Source organism: Leiobunum rupestre, chromosome 11 (genome assembly GCF_980474605.1).
Source record: "Leiobunum rupestre chromosome 11, qqLeiRupe1.1.hap1, whole genome shotgun sequence".
Classification (NCBI taxonomy): domain Eukaryota; kingdom Metazoa; phylum Arthropoda; class Arachnida; order Opiliones; family Sclerosomatidae; genus Leiobunum; species Leiobunum rupestre.
In genome coordinates this window covers 24,384,572-24,398,876 of record NC_143394.1, presented here as the reverse complement: position 1 = coordinate 24,398,876, position 14,305 = coordinate 24,384,572, and the positions used below count along the sequence as shown (strand labels likewise).

The following is a 14,305-nucleotide window of genomic DNA, read 5'->3' as shown; positions in this document are numbered from 1 at the left end:
CTCGAGCTCTTAGCAATACATGAGAGTATTTTCTGGTTAAGGACGCAAGGTCAACGTCCTGTTTATGGTACAACGACGTTTACGGATTGTCTTTTTGCTATTAACGCAATAAGCAATCACAAAAACAGTCATGGCCTATGCCATAAAATCCGTAAGGTGTTGAAACGGATGGTGACGCAGGTCACTTTTATTTGGATAAAGTCACACACTGGGTGTGCAGGGAATGAAAGGGCTGAGTCCGCAACCGAAATTCCAGAGGAGAAGGAAATGAAGCCAACTTAGTTGGTGATTAAAAGTTGGCTTAACTAGGTGACGACTCAAAGGTGGAAGGTGTTTTGTAACTAAGAAGTACTTTCCTAAGGTCAAAAGTAGTTTCAACACGAACAAATATTTGACACAAATCCAAAGTGGACATGGTAAGTTCCCACTTTACCTGTTCAACTTGGGGCATATTGCATCGCCCAAATGCATATGTGGTTCTTTGGAAGCAGATCGGGAGCACTATGTTCGTAATTGTGCTAAAACGAACCATTAGATAAGAAGACCACTCCAAATGGATGGGCTTCGAAATCTGGATAATGAAACGATCAACGAACTTGAACGCGTAATGCGTTATATCGTTGTGAACTTTGACGAACTCACGAGTGAGTCATGAGTATTTGGTACAAGTATATGAGTGTATACTTGTTTGTGTACGTCTTTTAGGAAGCGATTCTAAATTTGTATACAGGTCGACGGCTCGGCCGGGACAAATGATGAAAAACCCCTGTAATGCTTAGGCGGTGCACGGGGTATATAAATACAATAGTCTGATGCCTTGACAGTGGAGACAGCATTGACAGTCCCTGAGGTTGGCAAGCAATGAGTCCACGAAGATAAAGGGTATTGGAGAGGTAAAGATCTCAGCAACGAATGGGGACGTATCCACAGTCGTACGCCTATAACGAGCTCTCCTCAATTAAATTAAATAGTTTTAGAATGCTATCTTTCAAATTTTTAATATTTTTACAAAAAAATTATATTTTTTATAAATATTGAACTTATTAATTACCATGGTATAGTATATTAAAAAAACAATGAAATTGGAGAAGATCACACGGTATAAATTTATTACTATTGTTTTAAGTCTTTCTTATAGTGAGAAACACCCGAATTTTTCGGAATTAGTGTACAGCTTTGAAAATTTATATACACGTTCCTTGAACTATACTCTCGACTACATAATTTTTTTTTCAAAAAAACCTACAGGAAAAATGTTTAAAAGCAAAAAACCAGCTTGTTTCCGAGGGCGCGCGCATATTCGTTTGATAGTGTTTTCAAATACATATGTCTACGTTGCAAATGGTTAATTGCGTAATGGACTAATTAACGCAGGGATACTCCATTCCCATGTTATACCTATAGGGAGCTCCAAAAGACCGTTGTTAAATGATATTCCTCTTTTTATCCCCCCACCCGCCAGAATTTAACTCGGGTCAAAACGTTACAAGAGGGAAACGGCTACCGCCATCTAGTAGACATTTAACAATCGCCCGAAGCAAATATTCGGGAACGGGGTGTCCCTGTGTTAATTAGTCCATGATTGCGTGTAGCTCGGCTGGTAAAGGTGGTAAAGTTATGATTTTTTTACGGTGATACGTGTCATAGTAATACTTAAAACCTGATATGGAACCACATCGAGCTATTTTTTACTTGACGTTTTTTACGGTTTAACCTTTTTTCTCCATAGGGAAAAATGGTAAATCGCGTGTAGCTCGGGTGGTAAAGGTGGCAAATTTATGAATTTTTTTACGGTGATACGTGTCATAGTAATACTTAAAACCTGATTTGGAACCACATCGAGATATTTATTTTTCTTGACATTTTTATAATGATTGTAATTTTTTTATATAAACAAATAATATTGCATTAAGTGTGTAATAAAAGTAGACAATTTCAGTTGCATTTGTGGTTTTTGTTATTTATTGAGTAGACATAATTAACGTATTACCATAAATTCATTACTTTACCACCCTTACCACCCGAGCTATACTCGATTTAGTAAGCAAATAATTTGTTATCGGATATTTTTTGTGTTTGTGATCTACAAATTTCGATTTTAAGCAATGGTTTTTTATAAGGTTATTGTTTTTTGGATCGATTAATTACGAATCTTATGCCCTCGTTAAATGTTAAACGAATCTATCGCTTCCATTAGTCGATTGCTTGAAGAGGTTGTTTACGACGCGGTAGAATTCAAATTAATTGGGTAGTATCTAAAGAGCAATTTTATGGCAGAAGCTCCTGGTCAAGACGTGTTGAAAAAACAACCCATAGTTTTTTGTGAGTGCATTTTAATGTTGAAGAAGGAATAGCTTTTGCCAATTATTGCGAAGCGTGAGTAAACCAAATTACAACCAGGCGAGTCGTCGCCTTGTTATATATTTTTTCAATTCAATTAAATTTTCAATTTTTTATTTTTACCTCTCCGAGGGGACAAAGTCCCCTAGGAGGGGTTATACAACCACCGTGTCTGTCTGTGGGTCTGTAGGTCTGTGGGTCTGTGGGTCTGTCAGGCCTGCGAACGCGTTCGCATTTTCGGTGCAAAGTGTAATCACTGCGTACGCAGTTTCTCGAGATCTCTGCGTTCGCAGTTTCTCGAAGGGTTGGCAAAACCACCGTATGACGGTGAGCGTTAGCGGATTCATTTGCGTTTTGGTTTGGATGGTGTTTTTTCGCTCACCGTCGTGACGGTTTGGTGTTTTACGTTTTTGTAGGTTGTGAGTGTTGAATTTGTTGTATTTGTGTTCTGATGGTTGTGCATGTTGAGTCTGTTGTGTTTATATGGGCGTTTTCTCTCCAACTTCTTCTTAATGACTTTGGGACGGACCGAGTGCTGAGTGTAATGCTACCTCTCAACGTCCAATGGCAGGGTTTCCACCAGTTGTACACGGTATTCGTCTTCGTATCAATTTGCGATCGCATCGGGCGGGATTTGAACCCGAGACCTCCTGCCTTATTGAAAATTAGACCTTCAGCTTTATCGGAAGCGTATTTAATAGAGTACGAAATTTTGGTTTAATTGAAATAGAATTGAAATTGAAATTATTGCATCGAAGAAATTCTAATTTAGCGTTTCTCTATAGATTAAAAACAAATGCGCCACCCAGGTTTCGAACCCAGACCATTCGGCTTGGCAGTCGAGCGCTCTACCACAGAACCACCGATAGCTCCTTAGGTTCACTGAAATTAAGACACGCATCGTAAGCATAATAGGTAATAAAGTCTTTTTTTATTAATGAATTTATGAAGGCCTAATCTGGTTTTTTTAAAGGTTAAATCTTGTTTTAGCGCAGTCAGCCGAGATTAGAGGGTTAAAGGGTAGACCCTGTGGGTGGTCCACTTTGTTAGTTTTTTTTGTTATTTATTTACGGGTATTATTAACGACCTATATATAGTTGTGTTAATTCAAAGGAGATAATTTAACGTTAATTGCTCTAAGAGCTGGCGATTAGTCAAGTGGCTCTCTGTGCTTTGTTGATGCATGGACTGTAAATTTTAGAGGACGAGTAAAGCGTAGCCTTCCCCTGTAGAATTTTGGTTTCCCAGAGCATCAATCACTTCGAACTAGAGAGAGAGAGTCCGTCAAGGTCATTTGTACCACGCATAGAGATAGACCCCCCCCCCCGCGCATGTTATCTGGAGATCTGGCCGACCGAATGACACGCGCTTTAGTTTTTTTTTATGACCTTGAGCGACTCCCGTCAGCCTGATCGGTGAACGGGGCGTAAAATACCTCGGGAATACCGGTCCTCTAAAATTTACAAAACGCGCGAAAAAGTAGATAAGTCCATAATTAAAAGGGATAATATAGCTAAATCCTAAACAAATTTGAAGAAATTTAAAACTTACTAATAACTCGTACCGATAGGTCTTCGAGCAACGCGAAACTCGGATCAAATAGATCTTCGAGTAATAAACTAAATTAAAAATAAATAAAATAGCCAGAAATTCCAACGGTAGACCGGTTTCGTTCTATTTGGAACTCGTCAGTACCGTGCGGGAAATCTGGCTGGCGACTATCAAATCGAAAAGAGAAACTAAGCCTAAACATTAAAAATTTCAAAACGCGTTGCATATAGACCTATCGGTACGAGTTATTAGTAAGTTTTAAATTTCTTCAAATTTGTTTAGGATTTAGCTATATTATCCCTTTTAATTATGGACTTATCTACTTTTTCGCGTATTTTATCATCCTTCTCACAGTCCATAGGTGGTTTCTTCTAACTCTAAAATTTACAGTCCGTGGTTGATGGTAAGGTTTTTGCTTCTTGTAAATATATTTGGTGTTGATATTTGGATATCTACGATTTCTAACGCAGTCAATGATTTCCTGGGTGTGCGAATCATTATATGATATTGGAAATTGGACGGCATTGGTCTTTTTCATGCGGTATGTGTCACAACGTCAACTGGAAGTCTACGAGCGTTGAAATAAAATGAGCTTTAAAGATGCGGCAAGTATTTCGTAAGCGAGAAAAATACAAATACCATCTGTAGATATTTCTTTCATTAAAATTTGCTTAGTATTATATTCAACTGATAAACATGTACTGTAAAAAGGGTTAAATTCAATTGTGCATTGTTTTAGTAAGTCTAACTCGCTGTTGTAACTACTTAATTTATAATATTCTGAATAAATTAAACTCGATTGTTTCGTCTCAATTATTTAAATTAAAATTAAAATTTTATACCGGGCAGGGTTTGAAACGAGAATACGTTTTTCGTAAATAACTCTGAATTGCGGAGATATCTTTGGGGGTCGTGTCGAGAAATTAATAACACTAGGGACCATTCTTCCGAGGAGAAGTATATTTTGGCTTGCCAACTTGTTACTTAGTACATTTTTTGTTGTAAGAGGACCAAGTCATCTTGCGACTTATAGCCCTCGATATATTTAGATTTACATTTTGGTAAGTTTATATTAATTCAAGAACAAAATACAACGATAAAATAAAAAAAACAAAAAACAAATATATAAATAACAAAAATAACAAAATATTAAAAAACATTTTTAACGAGTAAGTAAAAAACGCACTTAAAAAAAAATAGGAATATAAAATATGATAATAATATTTCAAATGTATCTCGCGAGAATAGTAGTATTACACACGGAATACACAATACATTATTCAAAATACCTATCAAAAGCAATTTTTTTAAAAAGCCTTTTAACGGTTGAGAACAATTTTATATTTTGTATCTTCGAGTAAATTTCGTTATACATTTAACATTAAACTCGTTGCCTTCACGCTATGGGAAAGTTAAAAGAAAAAGTAGGCGATTTGGGTGGTGAGATGGCGTTTTTTTACTATAGTAATTTTTCCACGCGGATACAGGTAAAAAGGGCTGTTGTATAGTGGTAAAACTTTTAAAGGAACTGCGATTATAGTTTCATTGAGTGCCTTTGCTATATAATTTCTATTAAATTTAAATAGAAAATTTATAATTAATTTTCTAAAAATATTGCATATTTTCAGATAAATATAAATAGGTCTCACCAGATGGCGGTAGCGTTTTGGTCAGATATTTTAACCTTGTTGTGTTAGCCTCTTAGACTTTTACTGACTTTGGTCCATGAAAAATAAAATAAAATGGCGTCCATATGCGATGCATAAGCTCGAGATTCTTAATCCTTGGTCTTTTAGTAAAAAAAATTAGAGATATAAAAATAGCGTTGTAAATTGTGGTGTAGTGGTTATAGGCGTTAAATTTCGTCGTAATGTGGTGGGTTCGTATCTAGAAAGGGCGAGAATTCTTAAAAGGGAGTCATTTGGATGTTCGAATCTAATCCGTGTCAGTCGGAATGTTTTAAATAAATATTAAATGTAATTAAATTGTATCACTAAAACATTCTTTTTAAGTTGTTTTAATTTTTAATTTTTAGTAATTTGAAATTTCTCATTTGAGGCCATCAATAACAATGTAAAATGTCCTCTTTTTAAACTGTATTGTACTTTTTTTTTGAAGGATTCCAAAAACGCCAGCTCCTTGGTGGGTTGGCTTAAAAAAAAATAAAAAAATAAATAGACGTAGTTAAATTATTATAAATGTAATTAAATTATTATAAATGTAATTAAATTATTATAAATTTAATTAAATTATTATAAATGTAATTAAATTATTAAAAATGTAATTAAATTATTATAAATGTAATTAAATTATTATAAATGTAATTAAATTATTAAAAATGTAATTAAATTATTATAAATGTAATAAGATTATTATAAATTTAATTAAATTATTATAAATGTAATGAAATTAATATAAATGTAATTAAATTATTATAAAGGTAATTAAATTATTATAAAGGCAATTAAATTATTATAAATGTAATAAATCCCGTAAAGTCAGTTGTTATTTCATTTACTAGAAAAACTAATTTCATTCAATATAATTACAAAATTACAAATGACGACATCATTAGTAAAACTTGCACTAAAGACTTAGGAGTAATTTTTGACAAAAAACTATATTTCAGAGAACATATCCAATGCACCTATATTTCTTGTATTAGGTTATTGGGCGTGACTTTAAAAATTAGCAGAAATATTAATTCCAGCCGCCATTTTGTTTTACTTTTTATTGCCTTAATTAGATCCAAAGCTATGTACGGTTCTTTAGCCTGGGGCGGTTGCGGTAATTATTTACAATCTAAAATAGAAACAATTCAACGAAAATTTGTTAATCACCTGTATCAATACTTTTTGAAAAATCATTGCAGATATAACTATCTAACCATTCTAAAAGAATTAAAATTAGACACTTTATCGAATTTACGAAAACAAATATGCACCACCTTGAATACTATACCTTTTGTAAAAATTGTTGAACCCCTTAACTACTGTATGCTATTTCAAAACTGTGTATTAACTAGCTGATACGCCCTTGTATTGTTTTAATGCACAATAAACCATTTTTTCATTTCATTTCAAATTGTTATAAATGTAATTAAATTATTAAAAATGTAATGAAATTATTATAAATGTAATTAAATTATTATAAATGAAATTAAATTATTATAAATGTAATGAAATTAAATTATTATAAATGTAATGAAATTATTATAAATGTAATGAAATTATTACAAATGTAATTAAATTATTATAAATGTAATTAAATTATTATAATCGTAATTAAATTATTATAAATGTAAATAAATTATTATAAATGTAATTAAATAAAATTATTTATAATAAGGTTATTGTTTATTCAATTGTAACACAATTATTTAGATTAATATTATTTTTTTTTCAGATTATTATTATAACATTTTATTAAGTACTAGAAAAGAAATTTCGAAAGACTAACTACACAATCACGGCTGAGAGGATAGGGACGTTGTACTTCCATCATAAGGCGCGTGCTTCTGTGATCGAGTCCCCTTTCGTGGAAAGTATTTTATATCGTTATGTATAAAATGAAACTCGATGCCTTCACGCTATGGGATAGTTGAGTCAGGATTGTACAACCCTAGTTGAGTGACAAAGTAGATATTTCGGGTGCTGCGATGCTTTTCATTTTACGACATAGTAATTGTTCCACGCGTGTTGAGGTAATACGGCTTGTTTTATAGTGCTAATGTAAATGTTTTAAAGGGACTGTGTTTATAGTTTCATTGAATTTCTTTGGCATATAATTTCTATTAAATTTAAAAAGAAGTGTAATAAAATAATTTTCTAAGAATGTTGCAGGTTTTAATTATAAATAGATAGATAGATCTGTTACGAAAACTTGAAGATGAAAATGTTCTTATGGATAATTTATTTTAATGTCGTATGCAGTATCAAAGTAGATGTCCAAATTGTCCTAATGATAGAGTTAATAATCAGCAACCTCATCATGGTAATGTTTTCTTTGTTTATGTATTAGCTGATAAAAAAACTTAAGTTTTAATGAATTGTTGGACTACTGGGAGTTGTTTGAACACCCTTGTGTTCAGTGCCCAAATAAAGTGAAGCAACGTCGAATGATTTTGTATTCTTCTAGTAAATATTTAATTTTGAATTTGGTCAGGTTTACTAACCGGGGGGCTGAACAAATTAAAATTCACACTCCAATTAAAGAGTTTAGTTCTGATAAAGTAAAAATTAATGATTCCTTGTTCAGAACAAAAGCTGCTGTAGTTCATATTGGAAAAGATTGCTCAGCGGGGCATTACATAGTTGCTCTAAAGAATCCTGGTTCTGGAACTGGGTGGACACTTTGCAATGACATGTGTCAGAATTTATAGCCCGGTGTACCGGTAAGATTGAAACCACACCACCGGAGGTCTACCATCAGAATGCCATACGCCAGCGTTTACAAGCCCGGACAGGTGACAAAACCAGCATGGCTAGTAGAACCCCACTACTGATGGTCGCACCCTCGACGCAAGCCACTCAACCCAGCAGAAGGTGCAGCAATGGGTCGACCAGCTCGCCACTTCGCACACAGCAGTGGGAATGAGAGCGGATGCTCTGGCAACTCCGGCCGACACCCTACCTAGGAAGGTAGAGAGCCAAACCCTTTGGAAAGAGCTCCTAAAGGGGAACGATGAGCACACAGCAGCCCAAGTAACCCGGCACAGCTGGCACCGGAGATCCCGGTATACCCCAAAAGGCCAGGAAACAGGGCCGCCGTGCCCGCATATGGAGGCCCGCCGCCCCACAGTAGGCTACCCAATCCGCCGAGGCAGCCAGTTTGCCTGGACCCTCTCCGTTAGCCTGGGCCGAAGCCCAGTATCCAGCCCACACCTGACCGAAGTCGGAGGTGGAGATAGGACCCCAACATCTCCCAGTGCGCCACCGCCCTTATGGGTTACCAGAGCCGGACCCCGACTCCCCGGTAAAGCCACCAGTTATTGCACACTCTGACCCCTTGAGGGCCACTTTGCAATGACAGCCAAATAAGTAAAAGAAAAAGGTTTTTTTTTAACAATTTGACTGATGTTTATTGTTTATTTTTAGAAAAACTATAATTTCATAAATGGCTTCATGTATTGGAAATTATACTTGGTCGAGGTACTTCAGTGTGTCCTAAGAACTTGGATCAAAAAGTTGGATTCCCTTGACTTTCTAAAGTTGCTGATGGCAAAGTAGTATTCACATAAAACGTGAGTGAAATTCATTGGTGGTATTAGTTAGTTACCAAAAATAGTTTCCAAAATTGGTTAAGTAATATATTGCTCCCTATTAGTTTGTAGTCTTATAGATAATACTATTTTTAAAGTTATGGGAGGGTAAGAAATGAGCTGGAATACGAGCGATGTATGAGACAAACCCTGCAATCATTTTATCTGTTTAGAAAATGCAATTTATCATAATAGAAAAGTTTATGAAAAGTTGGTAATTTAATGACCTAAAGTAAGTAACATAGCATTAGGATTATGTTTCATGTATAATTTTATTATTTTTACTATATGTGTTTTTTTTTAATGCATAAAGAGCCCCCTTACCCGTATATTGTAGTTTCTTATAATGCAGTTAGGGTTTTAAAAACGTATTAGTTTTATAAACAACTAAAGTTTACAACTAATCATCTATAGGACTGGGAGTTACTGATTATTTGTTTGGCTTCCTTTGACTAGACAACAATATTTTACTTCACACACACTACTAATTATTCGTTTACTATATGCTGTTGTAACAATCAAGAAAGAAAACGTTTTTGTACTGTAACATTAGTGGTTTAACAATGCAAAGCAGATACCATTGGACCAGTGCTGTATATTTTGCTAACCCGTGGGACTGTGGAGAGTGAAGAACATGAAATATCTTGTAAAAATATTTTCTTGATGGGAGTAGTGGCATAATTCTTTGATATCAAGTGGCTGGATACCAGTTTATTTCAAATCGTTAATTCCTCGATAATTCACTGTTCAATTACAGCCAAATATTCATCTACTAAGTCAGTAAAGGTTTCGTGCTGCTACTTAACTGGAATTGGTATATAATGTAAAGCAGCTTACATTGGACTAGTGCTGTATATTTGTCTAACCCATGCGACTGTGGGGACCGGAGAATAAAAGAGACCTTGTAAAAACATTCTTCTGGTCGGAGTAGTGGCGTACTTCTTTGATATCAAGTGACTAGAGACCAGTTTATTTCGAATCAGTCAGTCCTTTATAATTTACTGTTCAAATACTTCCAAATATTCATCTACTTTATACTATTGGCAAGATCAAGACAGAGAAAAGTTTTCTACTGCGACATTACTGGAATGGATATACAATGCAAAGCAGCTGTCATTGGACTAGCACCGTATATTTCTCTAAGCCATGCAACCGTGGGGATCGGAGAATATAAAAGACCTGGTAAAAACATTCTCTTGGTCGGAGAAGTGGTGTACTTCTTTGATATCCAGTGGCTGGAGACCAGTTTATTTCAAGTCAGTTAGTCCTGGATAATTAAATTTTAAAATACTGCAAAATATTCTTCTATTATATACTATTGTCAAAATCAAGACAAAAAGGTTTCTTATTACGACATCAATGGAATGGATACACAATGATTAGCAGATGTCATTGGACTAGCGCCGTATATTCGTTTTTTTCGTTGATTGTGAGATGATATCAATAGGCTGAGAAAGTGGTTTATTTGAACTCAGTTAGTCCTTTATAACTCCTTGTGCAGATGCTGCCAAATATTTCTCTATTATATATCAGTTGGATATCCAAAAGAAAAAAGGTGTTTAGAATTGAGCGTTTGCAGAAATTAGAATTCTAGTGAGCTTACAAAGTTGATGTACTATTTCTTATGAGAAAAACCTGAATAAGGTATTTTCACTAATTTTCCTAAACAATTCAATTCAATTCAATTTTATTAATTAATTACAGCGCAGGTTGGGGGCCGAAGTCATCTTGCGACTTATTTGCAAGTTTTATTGACTGCTTTTTTGGCTTTTGACTGTCTACATTTTTAATTCACACCAGCAAGGTAGCAAACTAATGAAATTTATCAATCACACCACAACATGAAAAGTGTTGTATTTTGTTTTAGAGACTCTCGCACTGGAGTTTTACAGAGGCTTTATTGGGACATATTTTAATTGTTGAACTCGTGAATAAGTATTTTAGTGTTAGTTTGAAATGTTACACCCCTTCCTTTAGTTATAATTGATATTTCCAAGGTACCACTCGTTTCATTTCTAAAAATGGTTCTAATGAAAAAATTCAATTCAAGACAATACTTTAAATAAAGTATTAATAATAATATTCAGCTAAGCTAATGCTTTATGTACCCCGTTGGCTTTAGTCAACTAGCAAATTATAAAGTCGTGTCTGGGTTATGCTCACTAACACAATGTTAGTTTATAAATGCAGGTTTTTTTTTCAATTCTGCATTTTAAGGTCAGTGGGTTTGTTGAATGACGATGTGGCACCAGAACATTTATTAAACATGGTATAATGTTATTATTAAGTTTAAAATCATTTTCATTTCTAGATAGAATATAATTAAATTAAATGGAGAGAAACGTAACTGTATGCAATTTGCAAAATAATTTAAAGGAAAAGTCCAGGTTGGGTAAAACTTGGGTCTATTTGAAAGATCATGTTTAAATATACTCAAAAATATCAGTCGCAAAATTGTATCTTTTTTAATGACGAGAAATTAATTTTTAAACGAGCGAAATTTACCGCCAAGCGAGCTGCCATTTTCTTTCGCCTTCCCTCCGCAGACCGCACGCGGAGCAAGCGCGCGTGGGGAACAGAGTGCTGTTAAAGCCTGTTATAGCGCGAACAGCGCGTGATTAAAGTCCTAACACGTCACCCCAAAACAAAAAATGGCAGATCGCTTGGCGGTAAATTTCGCTCGTTTAAAAATGAATTTCTCGTCATTAAAAAAAGATACAATTTTACGACTGATATTTTTGAGTTTATTTAAACATGATCTTTCAAATAGACCCAAGTTTTACCAAACCTGGACTTTTCCTTTAAGAATTTCACTCAAAATGTATTTATGGTTTGATTTGAAAAGTAATATTCTACTAATTTTGAAAACTATTTTATTTTTGGAATGACAAATTTATTACAAAAATTATATATTTCAATATTGAATCAGCAGCTGTTTTGATTTATAAGTATAAACATGAAAAAAAATTATCATCTGTGTATTTTATTATTTTATATCGCAATGTACATATTTTGATTTCAATTTACTACATTTAATATAACAGTACATCAACTGTTTGGTGTTATTTGGAGACAAAAGAAATAACATATAACGAATTACAACTTTTTAAAAGGAGCTATTTTTTATTGTAAAATTTAAACCCTCTTTATTATTGTTTACATTAAAATCTAGTACAATGGTACTGAAATTTTATTTTATTCCTCAGTTCGAAAGAAGGGTCAGATATTATCGGAAAAAGCTCAGCTACGCTGAGAAAAAAGGGGATATATAGGTACACCTGGGCATTTTACTTCACATTAGGTGTTTTATACTAAAAACTGACCAAATGGAGGAAATGTAAGAAATTTCTTTTACGGATGCCCTCTTAGACACACCCATATCCTTCTCATACGAACGAGTCACGTGGACAGGTGCTTTTTCGGCAGGTCATTAGAGTAGCCCACTTGCACTTTACGGCGCGTTTTAATAAATTTTTACGGCCGTTACGTAAGAGTTACGGATGGCCTCGCGTCTTAAATCGATTGAGAACATAAAAAAATGTATGTATACAAATTTTCGTGCTTTTATCACAAAACGCACGATTTCAAAAAATTGACATTTTACGACCTGACTAAAGGAAAGTGAAGGCGGGGTGGGGAAGAGAAAGTGGTCCGCGGAATAGAGGGAAACTGAGACTGCTTTTCGCTTCGTTACTGAGGTGGCGGCTATAGACAGCGCGGGACAGAGGGAAATCGGGGCTCAAGGACGAGCGTATTTTTATCTGTTTGTCACATGGGGAAAAGGGGAAGGGATGGCCTTATTAGGGGCGGGTTTGGGAAGAGAGAGAGAGAGAAAGGCGAGTTTTGAGTTTTTGCGGGGAAAAAGGGTACCACAGAAATTCTCGCATGGGAAAAAGGGGAAGGGGGTAGCGCGGAAATTCTCGTATGGGAAAAAGCGGGAGGGGGGGCCTTACTTGGCTGATACCTTCCGTAACGTTTTTAATTTAAGCACCACCCCTGCCTTTGGCTGTACACCACCTAAGTATTTAAACTTCATCATCACCCTTACCTTTGGCTGTTCACCACCATGCCTTTCACCACCTACCCACGAACCCTTCATCGTCACCCTCGGCGGTGCAGGCTAGGCTGTTCACCGCCGGGTGGCGGCCTTCCACTCTATATGACCTGGGATCAACCAGGGGTAGTAGTAGTCTTCCACTGTACTCGCGGGTGGTGCAGGAGGTGCGAGAGGGGCTGGAGGTTCAGTGTGTGAGGGGCTGCAACGGGTTCGGGGTATGCGGACGGTGGCGGTCCATTTGTTGTTTCAGAACCGGCACGAAGACCCTACTAAGGAAATTAAGGTAAATGTTAAAAATAGAACAATAACAACGGTTTTCGACGATATCAATCACAATCGTGAGAGATATTGGGTTAGATTTCCCTGTGAGACAAGTGAAAAGTTACTCCCAGATAACAAAGCAGCCGCTGAAAAACGAATGCGCGCCTTAATCAAAAGGTTTGAAGAGGAACCTCAGAATTACGAGGAATACAAAACGAAAATAAATGACCAGTTAGAAAAGGGCATAACCGAAATTGTCCCAAAGGACCAGTTGGAAACCAATCCTCCAGGTACTTATTATATACCCCACCTAGGAGTAGTTAGAGAACACCCAGCAACCACAAAGCTACGCGTGGTGTTTGGCGCATCCTCTCACGCCTACCGAGCCTCGTCTTTAAACAATTGCTTGTCCCCAGATTTAGAAACAATAAAATCGCAGTCGTTTCAGATATCGAGGGATCCCTAGACGAGTCTGACAAAGACTCTGTTAGATGTTTGTGGGTAAAAGAGAAAATGGGAAAAATAAAACCAGGTTAATATGAAACGTTACGTATGACACGAGTACCATTTGGTGTCACCTCTAGCCCCTTTTAAAATATCACGCTCAGCAGTCGAAAAACGTTGAAAATGGCTTCGGGCAATATTTATGAAAGGACCCCGCACATCGTCTATGGGAAAATGGCTTTCGCCCAATTTTTATGAAATTTGGATATGTTGTCCTTCGGATCATGCTGAACAAAAGTGTCGAAACACCCAAAGTCGCCAAATCAATATCTTTTCCGCTACTGACCCTCACAGGTAGAAATAACCATTGTAATTCTCCATTGTTTTTCGAA

The 14,305-nt window shown here is 35.6% G+C and overlaps 1 protein-coding gene across 1 annotated transcript; it reads left to right on the top strand.

The window, feature by feature from the left end:
- Window positions 1–13,425: 13,425 nt before the first annotated feature.
- Window positions 13,426–13,935, top strand: LOC149922026 (uncharacterized). Its single transcript, XM_090162218.1, has one exon. The coding sequence runs from the start codon at window positions 13,426–13,428 to the stop codon at window positions 13,933–13,935; it is 510 nt and encodes a 169-aa protein (XP_090018344.1).
- The last annotated feature ends 370 nt before the right edge of the window (window positions 13,936–14,305 follow it).

Bases quoted from the DNA above. Each gene is read 5' to 3' on its own strand.
- LOC149922026 (XM_090162218.1), top strand. From the start codon at position 13,426: ATGCGGACGGTGGCGGTCCATTTGTTGTTTCAGAACCGGCACGAAGAC.